General features: G+C 37.9%; 1 protein-coding gene across 7 annotated transcripts in view; it reads left to right on the forward strand.

The window, feature by feature from the left end:
* Nebl (nebulette) overlaps nucleotides 1-18,215 on the forward strand; it is a 382,963-nt gene extending 364,748 nt beyond the window's left edge. For all 7 annotated transcript variants that reach the window (XM_021155397.3, XM_085835169.1, XM_085835164.1 and 4 more), the window contains 2 exons: nucleotides 10,392-10,498; nucleotides 12,351-18,215. In XM_021155397.3, the coding sequence (XP_021011056.1) occupies nucleotides 10,392-10,498; nucleotides 12,351-12,527 (284 nt within the window). In that variant the 3' untranslated portion in view covers nucleotides 12,528-18,215. The remainder of the gene's footprint in view (nucleotides 1-10,391; nucleotides 10,499-12,350) is intronic.
* Nucleotides 18,216-20,661: the final 2,446 nt, after the last annotated feature.

Raw genomic sequence — 20,661 nt, forward strand, 5'->3', positions numbered from 1 at the left:
TCCACAAGGCACTGCAGAACCTGGCCGGTGGTTCTGACTTCCTCGTCGTTAGCCTCTTTCCTCTGACCAGGCAGCCTTTTTAGCCATTTTATCCCGCCTCTAACCTTTCCAATACTGCCCTCCATGACTAGAACACTTTCCTCCAGTGATTTTGAGCTTGCTTATCCTTCAGGCTTCTGATCATGTTAAGTAATCAGAAAGACATTTGTTGGTTAAATATCTCACATATACTCCATAACTCTTTACTTCCTTTCATTTAAATTTTTTAAATTTAATTATATATATATGGATGTTTTGGCCTGTGTGTTTGTCTGTGTACTACTTGCATGCCTGGTGCCCATGGAGGCCAGAAAAGGAAAGGAAAGAACTGGGTACTGGATATGCTTTGACTGGAGGTACTAGAACTGCCATGTGTGTCTAGGAATTGATTCTGGGTCCTCTGGAAGAGGAGCCAGGTTTCTCAAGGACTGAGCCATTGTTCCAGCCCTACATCTTGACATCTTATTGGCAAATTTGCACATTGTCTCTTCCAGAATCCAAACTCAACTAAAAGATAATATTTTTGTCTGCTTACTATTTGCCTGATCTCTATCCTAGAGCTGTCACCTGGAATATACATTACCAATAAATATCACTAGGTATATAAATATGTTCAAATTAAAGTTTAGTCTGGAATATAAAGAAGCAGCTTTGCTACATGTGTTAAATCAATAAAACTCGATGTCAGTTTTTAATTTATTGCAATCTAATTAAAGCTTATTTGAATTTGAAAATAATACTACTATTAATAATTTTAAAAATATTAAAATGGATCATTAGGACATAACATTGGAGGTTATGATTATTACAAATCTTGAGTCAGCTTCTATATCCAAGAAATCAGTAAATAATTCCTTCATTGATACTCTGTTTTCATGTAGTGACTTCTGAACTCAGTGGTTTATTTTGCTCATGGTATCTGCTCTCCATAGGGACTCAAAAAATGAAGTGTCCATTAGAATTCTCTTATTGGACTCTGGTTTATTGTGAGGTCATGAACTCCAAAGGGCAATGGCAGTGTGGTATGGCATTTAGCTGTCCTCAGAAATGGGAAGTGTGTAGTGAAGAGAGATGGACAGAAAACTGAGTGTAAACAGTAAGACCTTTTGCATGAACATAAGTTTCCCAGGACAGTGTTATTAATACACTCCCATTAAACATGGAGTAGAAGTATCAAACACAGGCACATCATCATCATCATGATCATCATGATCATCTACAAATGCATGCAAGTAATAAATGTGTCCACTTAGCTGTATTTCCATATATCTTTTAATGTGAATGGTTCCTAGAGGCTCCCAAGCTTTTGCATGTTATCAATTATCAATTCAGGAGTTTTGAAATTTGTAGATGACATTCTGTCCCCTCTTTCAGGGTTCTTCTAATCATGTGCATAATTTCAAAATTAGACAGTTCCTTCTACTAGAGAACAGTCCTTGGGAAAATAAAACAGTGATGCACTCTGCGGGTGGAGTATGTGTAGACTATTCCAGAAATTACAGAAAACAATTTGGAAGTTCCCAAGAATGTATAAGTAGTTACATTATAATCCACAAAGGGATGAAATCCCATCCCATAAAGCATCCCTATGTTCAACTCAACATTCTTTCCAGATTGGCACATAACATTAATATCCATTGATGAATGTATAAAGAAAATGCAGAATAAAGCAAGGAAGAATATCATTCAGTCTTTAACAGGAGATGTTGCCATTAGATATAACATGAATGGAGCTAGAGGACACTTCATTAAGTAAAAATAAGCAGACACTGTGAAAAATATCACATGATCTCACTTGTGTTTGGATTACAAGTTAAACAGAGAGCCAGTACATACAGATAGAAAGAGAGCAGTGGTCGCTATGGTAGTTAGAAAAGGAGGAAGAAAAGAAAATTGGTGATGGCTAGGGAATGCAAAGTAGCAGAGACACAGAGCAACACAGCTAGACCTAATGGACACCATGAGCTAGACCTTAGCATTCCATCACAGAAGTGGGCTTCAGCAGTTTTTGACACACAGAGTATAAGTGAGATGAAAGATGTGTTAATCTCTCTTTTTATGATAATCATTTTACTTGAAGATTTTCAGACTTCAGATATAAAAATATTTTTCAATAGAAAACTTGTGATCTAGAAATATTCCCCTTCATTTAAAAATAAATGTATTTCTACTTTCAGTCATATTTCAATTTCATGACCCCAGGCTCATCCTCTTCAATCTAATTTCTTTCTCACTACAATTTTATAAAGACAATGACTTCAACTATAGGTTCTCAATGGTTATTTCCCAGCTGAATTGGGGTGTTATTTTTAAACTGAATTTGAAAAGTTTGTTTATTTCAGTTGGGATGCTTTATGCCTTTTGAATTTTAAGATAGTATTTGACTACATAGCTTATGTTGACCTGTAAATGGAGATCCTCCTGCCTCACACTCCTAAGTGCTGCCATCACAGGTGTTCTCACACCTGGCGAAGTGATGCTTTAGTATTTTCTAGTAATATTTGCAGAATTGATCACTGATACAAAAACGAATTCTGTTGTAAAATTAATTGATAGAAAAAATGAGTTGTTTTCTTATAATGTAAAACCCAATCAGTAGATCAACATAGTATTGTGTTTAATCAGTATGTGCAGCTTATCAAGTGGACAAGTACACCTGAGGTTGGTAATTTCTCAGGGTAACATAGGATGATACTGCAATCTGAATGAGAAACAAAGTATCTTCGCTCTCCTTCCCTCCCTCCTGTCCCCCTCTTATTGTCCTCCCTTCTTCTCTCCCTCCCCCCTCCTTCCCTTCCCTTCCTTTCCCTCTCTCCCACTCCCCTTTCCTCTTCCCTCTTTTCTTCTTCTTCCTCCCATCTTACTCTCTGTTCCCCATCTCTCCTTGTCAGAGTCCAAAATGGCCCTGGATATTCAAAGTGGTTATTCAGAAGCTGACCTCGCAGTCCTCTGTGATTATTTTTATTCTATGACAGATTTGGGTTTGGACTTAGATGATAGGCACCAAAGCTTGTGGTCAAACTAGAGTTTGAATGTGGACTTTTAGCCCCAGCAGGTGCAGTGAAAGAGAGGAAGGTTGATGTGGTCAGGGGCCTTCAGTGGCATCATTCCTGGCACCTGATTTCTAGATTTAAGCAATAATTGTCTCCCACAGTGAGGGTTGGGTATGCCTTCCAAACTTCACAGTTTTTGTTGTTGTTGTTTTTTGTTTGTTTGTTTTTTGCTTTTTTTTGTTTTTTGCTTTTCTCTTTTTGTTTTTTTGAGACAGGGTTTCTCTTTATAGCCCTGGCTGTCCTGGTACTCACTCTGTAGACCAGGCTGACCTCGATCTCAGAAATCCACCTGCCTCTGCCTCCTGAGTGCTGGGATTAAAGGCATGGGCCACCACTGTCCAGCTAAAACTTCACAGTTTTAACTAAATTCTAGACTCTGACTATCTTTTAAAATTAAGGTTTATTCACTCCTGGTTTAGTTGGTGGAAAGTCTAAGTAGTTGTCTGATGAGAGCTCATCAACAAAAACAAGCTAACTACAAACTATCTGTCCTCTACTGTGTTCCTGCCTTCTTCAGAAGAAGTAATGAGTTTCTCATAATGCAAAGTTCTCCCTCAGGTTACAGAATATCATGTTGCTGTTGAATCTAGTACAAACCTTGAGGATTTAGGTTCCACTTCAGGTGTATGGCAACCCAGGTGTCATGATGCCTTGAGGTTCTGAAGTTAAACTCAAAGATAAAAGATATGTTTAAAAGCCATTTGAGAGCTGATAGTTCCATGGGTAAAGGTGCTTTTGACCAAGCCTGATGACTTGAGTTTTATTCCTGGGTCTCTGTGAAACTAGAAAGCCTTGTGACTTGGGGAGCCAGTCTAGAACAAGAGTGAGTTTGAGACCTGTCCAAACTACAGAAATCTCATCCTGAGACTGGTAGGAGTAGAACTGTTTTCCTTCCTGCTCTGGGCCTGCATGTTAGGGTACACCTAACTTGTACAACCCTCACCTCTGCCACCCTTGAGGCAGCCATGTAGCCTGATGGCCAAATTACAGGTTTAACTTCCTCTCTCCATATAAGGACTTGCCAAGAAAGCACTTGGAATTCTTCATGCAAATGAAGTATTCCCAGCACCTTGGTACCAGTCAATGGTGTACACTCAGTCTGGAACCCCCTACTCACTCCTAAAGGTTTATATAGCCCTTATTCACCTCCACTAAAGGAGAACTGTTTCACTGAAAGCCTTCTTGGAGAAGGCTGTTTCTCCAGGCACTCATCAGCGATCAAGGTTCTGCATAACACACTGGGTTATGGCTAAGCATCCTTCTTTTCAGTCAGGCCTGGTGAGTAACAGTGCCTGGATACCCCGAAGGCAGAAGCAGACCCAGGCTTGCAGGTCCCACATACTGGAAAGAGAAAACTGATTCCTATAAGTTGTCTTCTGTTTTCTACAAGCACGTCATTGCATGCACCTCAAAAATCAATATTGTAAAAAATTAAAAGCTATTTGAGCAAAAACTGCCACATTATTTTGGAGTGTGGTAGTGGGGGTGCTATATTTTATTTTATTTTATTTTATTTATTTATTTTTTTTTGGTTTTTTGAGACAGGGTTTCTCTGTATAGCCCTGGCTGTCCTGGAACTCACTTTGTAGACCAGGCTGGCCTCGAACTCAGAAATCCGCCTGCCTCTGCCTCCCGAGTGCTGGGACTAAAGGCGTGCGCCACCACGCCCGGCTTATTTTATTTTTAAAAAATCATCAGTCCCAAATGTCTCAGCCACCTTGCTCCTGGACAGAAGGGATCTAGATAGGACTTAAGTCATTAATAATCCACTTTCAAATAAACAGCATTCCTTTTTCTTCTTAGAAATGCTTTCCTGATTGTCAAAATGAAGATTCATTGTTCTAAAACCCAAACCCAAACATACTCTCCTTAGCTTCTTCCACACGCATTAGTTGATAAATCTGAAGTGCTAGGGAATGATGGCAATGATTTCATTCTGCCGTGTCCTGAACTTGGACAGTTTGGAAAGTTTCTGAAGAACAGTTTTCTGTTTGCTCTGGATTTACAAAACAGCGAACCTCTGAGAGAAAACAAAACCTGAATTATGTTCTCAATTGACATCATATCTACAGCCAATAAAGCCCTTCTCTTCTTTAGCAGTGAGGCTTTGGCCATTTAGGAACCTTTGTTCAGGCTTGGTCTTCAAAGCCTCTACATTGCCTTTGGTGTCCTGTGTCCTGTCCTGCTGTTCTGCTCCAGAGAAGGAGACTCTTCTCCAGCCTTCCTGCTCAACCTTTAATTCTTCAACTTTATTAGTGACATGGGGGCGACACTTATTTTAGATAGTTGTGATAATTATTAACAACCTACAAGCAGCATGTGTACAAAGGGCATTTAACAGTGCTCCTTCTCTTGCTCCACCCTAAATGTGGGTACCTGCCCTAAAGGGACTTACTTGGGGTTAATTTCCCCTTTACTATGAATGCACTCCATTGCTTTGATCTTTGTGCACTTTTATCAACTCCCCCCCCCCTTTCCCCAGTTCTTTCACATTTAGGTTTTAAATCTCCTCAGCTCTTTATTTCAGTTTTATGTTCTTTCCTTTTAATAATAACAATACTTAGGTGCTGGAGAGATGTCTCAGTGGTCAAGAGCATTTATTGCTCTTGAAGAGGACCCAGGCTGAATTCCCAGCACTCATGTGGTGGCTCACAACCATCTGTAACTCCAGTTCTAGGGGAATCCAATTCCCCTTTCTGAGCTGCTTGGGCACCAGATACAGAAATGGTGCACATATATACATAAGTTCAGGCAAAATATTCATATAAATGAATAAACCCAAAATTAAAAAAAATTAACATTTAGTTAGAAAGTATTGAGAGCAGTGGTGTGTGGAAGAACTTCACAGTACAGAGGAAGAGACATTTTTACTTTATAAATATTGTATTATGTTCGCAATTGAGTGTGAGCCTCCAGATCTCTGATCAATATATCTTACCAATGTGAAATAAAGTTGATCATTTTTACTTAATGATTTCCTTAGTCTTTCATTGATCTTTATCAGAGTCCTAGTAGAACTCCTAAACTCTTTAGTGGAATAGTCAACAGATAACAAAGCTTTATGATCCCACAGAAGCTACTAAGGGATTCATGGAAATGAGGATCATCAATGTAGGTGTGATGAGAAACCATAGCACTGGGCAAAGCACACTTACTCTTCAGTGGCTCTTCCTGAGTTCTTGTCCCTGCCTGCCAACCCACACACTCTCAGGACTAAACTGACTGTATTAACAGTACCTGCTGCTTCCCCCACTCTGAAGGGCAGCTCTATAACAGTGTAACAGTGGATTTGAATATAGGGTTTTTTTTTTTCCTTTCAGGTAAATGAGCAAAAGTTTTTAAAAAACCTTCAAAGTTTATGAATAAGTTCAAATAATAAGTAATTAAGAAATTACCAGTCTAAATGCTGAAAAACAAGTTTGAGGTTTTTTAGTCTACATTATTAATTTGTGTATTTAATTGGACATACCCTACATATGTACCCAGAACCAGCTCCCTAATTGACTGAAGTGCTAGCTTCTCAGGGCCATTATAGCTTCAAGAGAGCAAATATTTTGTCATTGCTCTATTCTTGGCCTGCCTAGGACTTAGAAAACAGTCATAATTATTGTAAATAGCGGTAAAGACTCTGTAGCAGGCAAAGCAGCAAGCTGCAGATTTCCTGTTGGGCGCTGGCTCCTCAGAGTTGATGAGGTAAATGAATGTTATTGTTCCAGCTTCCTCTGTTCCCCTCAAGGAAACCTCGTACTTAGCAAGAGTAGGAGCTTGCATATTTATGGTGATTTCATTATTTTTTCCTCATGGGTAGAGATTGATAATATTCCTGACAGTCCTTTGCATTAAATATGTAAATTGAGTTGATAATCTTAACCAGGGCTGTTTTCTGGAAGGATATGATATTTAATCATAGTTTATATATTTAATCACAGGGTTATAGCAATTCTAATCCAAATAAAGATCTCGGCAGTCTGTGTGATGCCCTATCTGGACACTAGGTGCAATTTGTAACAATTAATAATAGAAATTCACTCATGAATTATTAAAAAGAATTCCCCACTCAAACAAATATTATTATAGAGAACATATTACATTTTTAATCTGCTAATCATTAAACTTCTTTAATGTATTGATTTCATGCACCATTAGAATGCACTTGCCATTTATAAATTATTAAATTCACAATAATATCTGCTCATTCTTTTTAATCATAAAAATTGACCTGAACAAATAAACCTATTATAGGCATATACTTAACCTGATTAAACCAAAATGGCAAAATATTATGGGTTTAATAAGCATATATATTGTACATCTTTTCTAATGAATTACATCATTATTCAAAACAAAATGAAGACCATGCTACTGAATGTTTTACTCATAGATATTTTGCTTACAAATGCTTTAAGCATACATACATTTTGAGAAATTTACACAAAGTGGGCTTATGGGTATTTATTTGTTTGTTTATTTTATTGCATCTGTGTTGGGTGGTTTGTCTAGAAATCAGATTTCATCAAGAAAGAAATTATGTCGTTTGTTTTGTTTTGTTGAGTCAGAATCTTGCTTTGTAACTCATGCTTCCCTGAAACAATCTATGCAGATCATCTTGGGCTTAAACTTATCATCCTCCTGCCCCAGACTTCCGATTGATAGTCACAGGCATGCATCACCGTGTTTGGCTCAGAAACTATGTCTTCTGTTGCCCTAATTAGTGTTGAAGATGGTAAAAATCTTGTGAATGCCATTTTGATGTATTTTAACATAGGAAAATGATAGCTACAAAACTTTTTAAAATTATTTTTTATTTTATTCTTTGATAGTTTCATATGTGTTTATAATGAATTTCATTTGTTTGCAATATCCATTAGCCTCCCTCTCCTCTGTTGCCTCTCAGACTGAAACTTTTTCTTTCTTCCCAACAACTCTTTCTTATTTTTATAGTGTGTGTGTGCATGTATGTATGTATGTGTATGTATGTATATATGTATATATATATGAATATATGTTTATGTACTCATATGTATATGTATGTATGTGTGTCTGTGCATGTGACTCACTGGATTAATTAAGTTTAATTATGGTTGCTGCATGAGCATAGGTTAGGGTTATTTACTGGAGCATGGGCGACTTATCAGTGTTATATTCACTGGGGAAAACCAGCCCTACTTCCCTAAGAAACCATTAGCTGCTAATAATCTCTCCAGGAGGGATACAGCCTCATGAGCTTCTCTTACCCATGTTAAATATTGACTGATCAAATCTTATTCAGGTCTTATGCAGGTTACCATAGCTGTAGTGAGTTCCTGGGTATGGTGGCTATGTCATGTTCAGAGGGCATCTTTTGTCATTTAAATTCTTATTTGTTTTGAGAAATGTATTTGTGACTACTGCAGTTATGTCATTTCAACCCCTCCCTTAATCCCTCTCTAATGTCTCCTATCTCCCTTCTGAACCTTGACCCAAAACTGTAAAATAAGGGCCCTAAACTGTGAGATATTAAGGGGAGAACAAAGGAGGAGAAAGTAAAGAAGACAGAAAGGCAGACTCAAGAGGTCTATGTGAGCAGATGACTCCTATCAGGAAGTTTGATAAAATTACAGCATCCTATATATACTGGTGCAAGGGCAAATAGGCCAGAGTCAACAGATAGCTATCACACAACGGGATGGAGTCAGCAGGAAACCAATCAATCAAGGAACCAAAACTCTTAATTCTTTCTGGCCTTGGCTCCAGCCCCAGACCACAGCTTGTCAAGTGTGCTCTTGGACAAGGACACAGAACTAGCTTTCTTGTCTTTTCATCGGGGCCTCTACAAAAGGGGGCTTGGATGGGCCTACCCCCCAACACTACTCTTTCTTAAATTTATAAATCCTCTATAATTGTTATTGTTTTATACACAAACACACACACACACACACACACACACACACACACACATCCCATTTTGTTTTGCTCATATGTGTATGTGTTTAGGGATGACCACAGGATTATACAACCTATCAGGGCCTGTCCCTGAAGAAGCCTGTTCTCCCTCTTTTAACAGCCATTGATAGGTCTTCATTGGGGGTGCGGCCCTGTGAAATTTTCCCATACATATTGGCATGTGAACTAGAATTATCATTATGCAGGTTTTGTTTAGACAGCTATGTTGTTTTATAGGTCAGGTTTTCTAGCACATCTAGAAGATGCCACATAGCAACATATGTCCTGGTCTTTTGGCTCTTAGAATTTTTTTGCCTTCTCTTCTGAGGTTCCCTGAACCTTAGGTGTAGGGATTTTGTTTTAGACATACCAAATGAGGCTAAGAACCCCATGCTGTGTTTATACAGCACATTTCCCAGCATCTGCTCTTACATTCTTTCTGGCCCCCACTTCCATGGTGTTCCTTAACATTGGAGGGGATAGTATAACCATAGACCCAAGCATTCTACCTTCACTTATTCAGGTGGTCTGATTTCTCAATTCTCAGTAAAAGTAAAAAATCAACCTACTTATTTAAAAGGATTTCATATGCTCTAAATACAGGTTTCTTTAAAGAGTGTTTATTGGCGGGATTAAGTGCTGAAGAAACATCACGTATGGCTAAACATGTTGGGATTACCAGTTTTGTTAAGCTGTCTGTCTTTGAATATGTACTACATGTCCATGTATCCTTGTGAGAACATTGATGCTCTGCCATGGATTTTGGGTCTAATTAAATCCCTTTATATGCTCATTTTCTTTTATTTTGTTTTATTGTTTCTTTTAAATGTCGAATGAATTAAGGGGCCAAATAAGCATGATTTCTGCTAAGAGTGTGATAATTTTTTTGTTTAACTTATTTTGTTTTACCATAGCATCTTCAATAGAGTAGCAGAAATATCAAAAACAAAATTGACTGACATTTTGAGATCCTGACATAGGGGGAGTCAGTTTTTGTAATGGTGTGATTCCTGGTGAGTACATCACACTCTCAAGAATGATTAGGCAGCACAAATTGGACATGAGGGGCTAAAATAAAGAAATAGACAACAAAAATGGAAGAAAACTCAAAATTTTGAGAGAGGATTTGGGGAAAGGTATGGAATTTAAAAAGCATTAATAAAAATTCTTTAAAGAAACAGTTAACTGCATGGTAAATTGATTTTTAAATTAACATCTTTAATACTAAGATTTGGACTAATCTGGAGACTGCCTGTACTGTTGCCACTTGGATTTCACAGGACAATGAAGACAGTTTGTTTTACTGGGAGCGCTTCATTCAGGTTTGGCAGAATATTTGAAGGTTAACCTATAATGTCTCTGTGTGTCCGTGTGCAGCACCTGTTCTTCCTGGAGCTTACCAGCAGAGCCATTCCCAAGGCTATGGGTACATGCATCAGACCAGCATGTCGTCCATGAGGTCAATGCAGCATTCAGCAAATCTAGTAAGTGCTGACTTCAAACACTCCTGCCATCCACGAGTTTAGCTCTGTGATAGAGTGCTTGTGAAAAGTGGGGAAAATAGACCAACAATGACATGGTATCACTATGTATATAGTCCTTTCAATGGAAGCAAAACAATTGCAGAGGTAAAATGATGAGAGAAATTATATTAGTAAACATCACAACAAACAATAAAACAAACAAGACATCTTCTAGTTATGAGATCTTTTTTAGTTACTTTTATGTTACTGTGATAAAACACCATGACCAAAAACGTTATAGAGGGACGAGTTTATTTGGGCTTTGTTCCAGGTATATAAGAGCCCATCAGGGCAAAGAGGCATATTGGCTGGAACAGGAAGCCAAGAGAGCATATCTCAACTGTAAGCACAAAGCAGAGAGGGTAAAGTGGAACTAGGGCAAGGATATATTCTCCCAAGTCAACCTGTGGTGACATACTTTCTCTAGAAAGGCCATACTCCCTAAACCTTGTCACAATTAGAGATCAAATATTCAAATACCTTAGCCTATGGAGAACATTTTTCATTTAAACTACCACAGCATCCTAATTTTTACTTCATAATTGGGAAATATCCAGTTATGATCTTCATCCAGGCCTAAGAAGGGTCAGGTATATGATACTCATGTTAAAAGAGTTAACCTTAATGTTAATCATAATGGTCTCAGTTGTCTAATGGACATAGACTAGCATAAGTTTCAATGTTATGATTAAGGAACATTTGGTCAGAATGTTTAAGGAACATCATGAGACTGTAAAGAAGCAGTCAATAGATATTCTACTAAAAGTATTAAGTAGATATTCCAGTTACTCTGATCTGCCAGGCATTGTTTGTATCCAGGTACTGAAATGCCCTGCTATACTCCCAAATCTGTTCAAATAAGGTATGTCAGTTTAAAGTCTATTGAGAATAGTATCCTTCAAACATGCCTGTTAGAAGCCTTGAAATACTCATCAGTAAGTTCAAAGTTCAGAAGTGAAACTTGCTTTGTGCTCATACTTGGTGTTTCATGCTGAGATTGCTTCAATATTTAGAAGCAGGAGACAAGAAAATAATTGCTTTCAGGTCTACTGTGTGCCATCCAGTTACCTGTTTCCTTAATCTATGAATATTCTTGGCTTTGAGGTTTATTGGTTATTAATATTAGACAAACTCTTAGACTTGAACTAAAACAAATATAAAAATGCAATTTAAGTTTTTTCACTGTAATAAAAATTTCTTTATATGTATCTCAAAAATCAGATGTTTATGTAGGGAATTCATGACCCTGTCATCTGATATGTATAATGTTTAAGTAAATGGATGAGTTCTATAATATTTTTTAGGGGGGGAACAAAAATTCTTAGTATTTACTTAGGAAAAGTTCACTTTCTGTGCAAGGGGGAAGCCATTGGCAGAGAGCCACTAAACTACAGGCCTGCTGTTAATGAGGGAGGGAGAGGCTTAATCTCCTGAAGAATGAAGGGAACTGAAGAAAATCTACATCATCTAAGGCTTCTGGGATTTTTTTTTTTTTTTTTTTTTTTTGCATGCAGGACCTGGTGTTACTCCTTTGAAGGTTACTTTTAGAGAGCACACTATTTTATTTATTGCCTTTTAAAGTTAAGCTACTGTGCTATCTTTCTGGACCCTTACTTTGACCTTAAATATGTTTCCTCTAGATGGACAAAGTTAAGATTTATAGAATAGGTGAGACACCTGGTTTTCAGCTTCCCAAAGATAGCAACACCTGCAAACACTCATACTCATCGCGTGTGTGGCGGTTGGTTATAGTCCAGATTTGTATCTTTTCCTACTTTAGAATACCACATACAATCACTTCATTCTTTTTCAGAGGACCTACCGCGCCATGTACGATTATAGCGCCCAGGATGAAGATGAGGTCTCCTTCCGAGATGGTGACTACATTGTCAACGTGCAGCCCATTGATGATGGCTGGATGTATGGCACCGTGCAGAGAACCGGGAGAACGGGCATGCTCCCAGCAAATTACATTGAGTTTGTGAATTAATTCTTTCTCCTTGCCCTTTGAGCTTTATTATGATGTATTCCAAACTCAATCTTTTTAAAAGATAGATGATACTTTTCAGATAACTTGGCAATTATTTTACAATAATGTATCCTTACTTTGACAATTAGACACACAGGTACCAGGAAAAAAGGAATTGACTTTCAGGCTGGAAATGGCAGCATCCATAGTAATTCCTGTAAACAAAACCATTAGGTCTGGAGACCTGGTGCTGCTAATTGTGTTTGTGGTTTCATTCAATTGGCTATCCAACCCTTCCGGGAAATGTATTTTTGTAGTCTTTGATAGAGATGTTGATTGTCCCTTAAGTGTAACAAATGTATGAAATTTCTTAGCTGTCACTTGGAATCATCCATAGCTAATTCTCATAGTCCAGCAACACATCCAATAATTTAAAAACTGTTCAGCTTTTAAATCATTGGATAATTTTCAATTCAAGGGAAAATCGCCTAATATAATAAATAAATGGAAACAGTGGCAGAATGGGTCTGGTTAAAATCATATTGACTGTAGCCTTAGGGAGTTGGCAGGGAACTTAGCCTTTCCCTAGGCTGAGCAGGAGCTATTTAGTTCTCTTGTACTTCATGGTGTAGCCTATCTCCATTTCTGTTCTGTGGAGCAGTGCATCTGCTCAGGTCCCCAGAATGTCAGGACCAGGTAACTTCCCAGCTTCTCTGCAAAGGGCAAAGTCTAATGTCATCTGTATTATGTCACCAGTAGCCTCTATCCTGTTGCATGTCTGTGGGTGTGAGCTTCTGTAACATGGCTACATCTGTAACAGCTGCTAGCCCATCCTTGTTACTAAAGTCAACCGTATGGCCCACTCTCTCCCTGCCCTTCTTCTAGTTGCCCGCTCATTGGAAAACATCTGGAAAAGTTACTTGAGGCTTTCTTGCTGCATTACACTCTAGTTTTGAAAGACTCACACACCTTAGGAACTACATATATACTCTAGTAAATAGGAGACTTAGTATTTACTGGATAGCTTTCACTCACTTAATGCCACCATTGATTTAAAAGTGGAGGGAATTGAACAGCCTCCACCGTAAGCGGAAATGGAGTATAAAGTAGCTGAAAACCAAAAAACACAGAACAGCAAAGGTTTGCTCACAGTTAGACAATCTGGTCTTATAGTTTGGTAATCAGTCTTCAAATGCTGGGATAGAAATCTGGCCATTAAATATGTTCATTAAAAGGCTTCCTTTCCTCATTCCTGTCTTTGTTTTCTAAGTCACCTTCCTGGTTAGATTTTAAAAAGTCATGCGTGATTTTTTTTTGGTGGGGAAGGATGTCTAACAGATAATCCACTAAGGAAGAAATCAGTGTCCGGTTTTGAGTAGTATTCAGGACTCACACACTTGTGAGTAAACTTGTCTGAAATCTGCAGTTGAGGTCACCTGGATGTTGACATTTATTGCAACTCTGTTTTTTTTTTTTTCATAGTGCCTCTTACTGTGAATTGCAGCTGGGTGGCATTCTTGTGGGCTCTGAAAATGAAGAGAGCCAAGTCACAAAATTATAAGAGGATAGTGCGACTGTGGGAATATCTACGTCACACAATATGCTTAAAGAAATAAACAAAGCATCCACAACAAAAACCATTTAAATGAAGTGTTTATGAGGCCAAAGCCCAATGCTGGTTCATGGAAATCTTTAGAAAGTGAGCCCATACGTTTGAAAAATATTAGTTTTCTTAGATTTGCTTTAAGGAAAAGTTTTGTCACACTAAGCTGTATTTCTGTGATACAGATAGAAACTTGAAAAGGACAATTCTGCAAATAACTAGAGATTTTTCTGGAGAGGTTGTTTTTATAGACTCATAAGTAAGTAGCTTACCTAATCTTCATGTAATTTAAGTGACCAATCATTATTAACTTTCCTAACAGCTTTCACGTCTTGAACACACACACCTACAAAGACAAACTGCACTTGCAATAATTTGCAAAAATCTGTGTCCTAAAAACAAGGGTGACGAGTTGCTTCATTTTTGTGATATGTCTTTTATGCTTCCCGAGGCAGACCATGTGTGTGTGTGTGTGTGTGTGTGTGTGACTATTTTTTCAAAAGTAATCATTAATTAAAATGTCAGGATAAATGCAGGGCAGGTATGATTTTGATCATAGTATATGTGTAGGAATCTCAACAGAAGCGGACTTTGAAATGATGCTTAACATTTGCTTGTCCCCACAACGTAGTGACTCTATGGTCCATGTTTTTGCCACTCATTAATTTCAAAGTCAGACTTGATGAGTGTGAGAGTCAGTACATATTTAGGAAATAGCTGTTGTAAATATTGAGCTTTGCATAATGTTTGCTTAGCAAGATATTTCTGTTTCAAGTCTTTCAGAATTAAGATATGATCTGGAGCCGGCAGCTGTGGCTCATGCCTTTAATCTCAGCACTTGGGAGGCAGAGGCAGGCAGATTTCTGAGTTCGAGGCCAGCCAGGTCTACAGAGTGAGTTCCAGGACAGCCAGTTTTCCATACAGACCAAGGCAGAGAAATATATGGCATGCTTTCGAGATTTTGCATCGAGCCTAGATGTGTCATAGCCAGGTGCCATCTTTTGCAGCATCTTTTTAAGAAATACTATATTCTTAGCACCTTTTTTGCTTTCCACATGCCTCCCTCCCACGTGCAGTTTGGCAGCCAATATGTCACATGTGACATTGACAGCAATAGAAGGAATTAAGAACAAGCCCCTCCCTTAGAAATAGGAGTCAAAGGAGACTAAATGCCAAGCACAGGAGCACGTACCTCTTCTTCTCTGACGGATTCCAAGCTTGCCAGAAGCACAAGAAGCTGCTTGATACACTTCTCAAAGTCTCTGAAAACAAATGTATTTGGTTCACATTCCTCTTGAGAAAAGTTTAGGAACTTGATATAATGCTTTTGCTATGAGCTTTTGTAGTAGATTTAAGAAAAACCATTTCTTGTTATCTAGAAAGCTTTTTCTTTCTAACCTGTGACAAAATATCTTCCTATCTTCATTTTGCTTGCACATCTGCAGCACAGCCCAGTTTGCAACTTTGATCTGGTTTTCATTTTCCATGGAGGCTCTGCCTCTTCCCATGTCTCCCGGCCTCCACACAGCACCCAGGAATGTCTAAGCACAATTTCTACAAGCATCCTGTAAGGGGGATGGATGAGATTAGTCCAGTTTCTCTCTTGCTACTAGTTCCTTTGCTTGAAGATGATGAAGATGTTTTTAGTTATAGATCCTCTCTGTGCTGGAGGCCTATAACATGATAGGAATTAGGGGAAAACCTTTTCCATAATTGAGAGCAAGTGACACACCTACTTTTCAGGTTCATCCACCTCCAGTGGAATGTTTTCAGTCAAATGAGAAAGAAAATATATGTGATCTTTAATAATACAGCCCTATATTCAGTAGATGCAGTTTATATTAAGGTTACAATATAAATATATACAAAATAGGTGCCTTTTTGATTATGCTTGTTTATCACTATGGTCTTGGAAAGGAAACCAAGCAAGCAAGCAAGCAAGCTTCTGCATATTCTATAATAATATTTTATGATACATGATCAATATTTTTGTGGTAAGAAGTGGGATACCCTTGAAAGAAAGATACTACAGGTGGTAGCTAGTTGTATTTTCCTTCTAAAGGTTTATAAGACTAGAAAATGCTGACTTATTCAATTTTCTGAGAAGTTGATTTTCTGTGGATTTATATATAGTTGAGATATATAGGCATTAAGTTTAGGTTTGGGGTTTAAAATAATTATGGTGAGATAGACTAGTTATATTATGAGGCTGAATTCACTGCATAATTGAACTTTATGACCTGATTATATTTTAACTGTTTGCCTATGATAATCTGTTTGTGGCTTGTGTTGCGCTGATAATCTAAATTATCATTGCATTGTATGGGGTAATAAAACATGATGACAGAGCTTCAGTTAAGCAGGAAGCTATGTAAACCTTTAAAGATGCTAAAAATGAAAGTATTTCTGAAGTATTCCATGCTCCTTAGGACCTTTCTCCAGGCAAGTAGCTGTCAATAACTGATGACCAAAAAAGTCAAGCTCTGTGAAACTTCTGTGATCATCATTCCAGGATGTGTAAGACCACTAGAATCCTTATGCCTGGAAACTTCTCTGAGCAAGCGTCCTTCCCAATCATCTGTAACTTCAGTATATCTACAAGAGCTCCCCATGCTTATTGTGTCTGGTGTATTGTATCCTGGTTGCATAGCACACACGTCACTGTTGTCAACTATTGATTGTTAAAGATGATTTCCTTTAAAGGAAAGAGAAAACTGCATCGCAGCATCCTTCCTTCCTGTCCATACAATGAATTGCTGAGCATTTTGGAAGTTGCAACAAGTGTGTAACAGGCATGATATTTGTGGAACTGTTGGTTTCTGACCTGTGATAAAAACACAAATTTGAATGATGTAGTTTGGCTTCTGTTTGCTTTGAAATATGCACAGTTGTGGTTTGTGATTAATTTGCAAAATTGTACTAACTTTGAGAACATAATGATTTTGAAAGAAGCATTACATGTTTTTCCCCCAATGGAAGGGTATCACAGAATGATATAAGGTTATTAGTATAATTTGGCATTTGTTATGCAAGTTGTGAACACCAGCTATTAAAATATATTTTAGTAGAAATGCTTTAATTCATGTTGTTTTCCTCTACACTGTGAATCTTAAGCCTTGGTGGACCAGAGACACATTGTGATGTCCAAAGGACTAACCTATGCAAATGAGTTCACATCTTATATTGATATCACAATAAACATGTGATAAGGCATTATTTCTCCTCATAATGTACAGCAGTATTGAAATAACAAAGGAAGCCCAGCCTCCCATGTATTGCACTGTAGTCCCTCACAATCCCTTCAAGGCTACTGAAATCATTAGCATTTATGTAAATCAGACTGATATCAACTAAAGGGACTTGAATGATTCTGGACAGAAAATGACGGACAAGCATCTTGACTGGATTTCATAGAACTATGTTCTCACATACTCTCTGTTCAGGGTCTTGGTATTCTGTGTCTTCTATCTGTATTTGTAAAGCCTTATGATGAATTGATTTCCAATCAACACACTCAGTTTGCTTAAATAAATTCAGGATGTAACAGAATGGTTCTACATCTTTGCTGTCACGTGGTTCCTAGGAGACCAGGCCATTGGATGCATGTAGCCCAGTGGGCATTCCTACTGTTGGCTCACATGCAGGCATAGCAAAGGCTCATGAAGACTTGGTGTATTTATTTTTAAGTGCTATGGAGAATATGATTTTCCCCATGAAACTAACACACATTTAAGAAATAATTATATACTTTTTAATCCCACAATCTTTCTGATGTTTATACCCAAGTATTGCTGGGATGCATCCTGGTAGCTAACTTTTTTTCAAAACTAAAGTCTTCACTGGCCTGGTGTTAGTTTCCTTGTATTTGAAAGATGAAAGTAGCAACAGAAGCAACTTGGAGGAGGGAAAGGGCACGGATTGATACTCTGATCTTTCATCAAAGAATGTCTATCATAGAACATAATTGCTTCTTTTCTCATGTTTCTGTATCACAGAACATAATTGCTTCTTTTCTCACAGTTTTCTCATAACTGAAAAGACAGGTAGTTCCAATTTTTACCCTCATCTACACTTCAATAAATTGGATCTTGGCTTTATTGTGTGAATCTCTGGCATAATCTTTTCAAACTATAAACTGATAAATCTTGTAGACTGATGCACACATTTCAAACAGGTCAACGGAGAAGCTTAGCAAATGGCATTTGCAAATAGAGTAAACACTTCTACCAAATCTTGATTGTTCTGTTTTTTTTCATATTCTGTAAGTTTGGGTTGAATATCTGTGGTATTACGAATCAAACACACTCATGATTTTTGAAATTATAAAGTGAACAACACAGGTATTTATTCATGTGAAGAACTTACTATCCCTTCCTTCTTCCATGACTTACTTTCATTTCATGATTATAACTGTACTCTTTGAAATCTGAGCCATAAAGAAAATGAATAATTGACATATAATAATCTATGTTTCAAATGTCTTATGTTTATTATTTTATTATTTTTAATTTTAAGAATTTGGAAGTTAATTAAAGAACTGAGATGTGGCTGGGTACTAGATTCTTACCAAAGCAAATCTCTACAAATACATCCAGATATAATACCCTGGAAAGCAGATGAAAGGGAAATCTTTATTATTTTCACAATGACTTTTGTGATGGCAGAAAACTGGATCAAGTTCAAGGGTGAGCTTCAACTTTTTTTCTGTAGTTCTAAGCAAAAGCCTTTGGCCTCTGTCTATCACATTTTTTATTTGTAAGCAGTAGACATTTGATGATAAGGGAGAGTAGGAGAATGGACTCAGGGTGAAAGTCAAAACTAGAACAAAGGGCCCAGGTGCTGGCTTGGGTTTATGTCATGGCGTTTTGATCTTTGGGTTTTCCCCTTTAGTTTTGGGATAGTGACCATGGAAGAGAATAGTAGACTAAAACAGAGATGTGAGTGAAATCTGATTGTCTACTACTTCAGTTGAGAAAAAGAGAGTGCTTCTGCACTTTCATGTTAGTTTTGAGATTGCTCTTTCAGTGGACATGTTTCTGATTCTTGACCCACACTAGTCTAGTTTTCTATTTTTGTCTTTTTCTAGTGTGGCTGCTAACTAAAGGACAGATGTTCCAGGCTGGTACTCATTCTGTGTGTGTCATCACATTCTGTCTCATGTGACTCTCACATCCCTGTCCACAGTTGGCTAGGTCAAGGTGATCCAGGAGGGATGCCAAAGAGTCTTGTCCATCAGGGATAAGAGTGACAATTTGCTTAGGTATCCCAAATATGTCAAAGTTTAAATAAAGAAGGTAGTTAACTGGTTATACTATTTAACACTGTTAAGAATTTAGCTTTATTAGTAGGCATAGGCTAAGATAAGATTTGGGGGAGTTAGAGAATGCTAATTTCTTTTGGTTTTTCTTTTTTATTAATTAATTTTGCTTTGGCTTTTTCATATGTGTATACGTACATTGAATATACTCTCAACCTCAGCCCTCTTATCTCCCTTTCACTTCGGTCATCCCCTCCTCTTCCCCTCAGACCATTTCCCTACAGACATGCCTTTTTGTTTAGTTTTGTGGCCTACTCACTTTTAGCTAAGATCATGGTCATGATTTGATTTTAACCATCACGGTATTCTATGTGGTCATCAGAGACTTGTAGGCTCATGGCTTGGCATACAACTTAACACAGTGACTCCCCCAGAATCCCTCAGCTGCCAATAATTCAGCAGGAAAGAATTAGGACCCCTGAGATCCTCCCCTATCCATGATTGGCTATTGACAGGCACTCTCTTTTTAAGGTCCAGTGCAGGCAGCGGTGACTGCTGTGAAGTCATGTTTTCAATAGCCATGCCATGTGCTGAAGCCAGCATTTCTCAGTACCTCCCTGCTTTTACATGCTTATCATTCTCCCTTTCATAGGATGAAGATGTTCTCTGAGACTTAGATGGGGTTGTATAAAGGTCCTGTTTAGGCGTTACCTTCTAAACATCTTATGCAGCCATGAGTTTCTTCATTTTGTGCACAGAGAGGCTTCTCTGATTAAGGATTACAGTAGCATTTGTCTATTGGTATGAACAATTTAGACTATAGTTTGGTGCCCTATGAATTTAGCTAAACAGCAGTGTCAAGGTCCCTTGTACGGTCTATGACTCTACAGTCATGAGATTTTGACTAGGTTTACAGTACTAGGCATGTATTCCCTCCTAATCTAAGAACAAACATAGTTGATTACCTCCATAACAGCTGTGCCACTATCATTGATGTCTAAATGTTCAACAAAGTGTGGAATGGCTGGGGTCAGATAGAGGACTGAAATTGAACTATTTGCAGACATTCTTAAGAAACCATTCTCTCATAACTACTCAGTGACAGTGCTTGATTAAAGGGATAAGTAGGAACTACAGTTCACTCCCTCCACATTTAAGTTTTCAGAGTTACATATGTTCAAGGCAACTTTCTCTCCAACCATTCAGGTTGGTAATGGGAGACTGATGCCAGGCAACTGACTGCACATTTCTGTACTTGATTACTTAGAGTTGTAAAGGTTGAGCTGTGGACATCA

The sequence above is a fragment of the Mus caroli genome, unplaced genomic scaffold (assembly GCF_978045245.1).
Source record: "Mus caroli unplaced genomic scaffold, Mus_caroli_1 scaffold_2, whole genome shotgun sequence".
NCBI classification, from domain to species: Eukaryota; Metazoa; Chordata; class Mammalia; order Rodentia; family Muridae; genus Mus; species Mus caroli.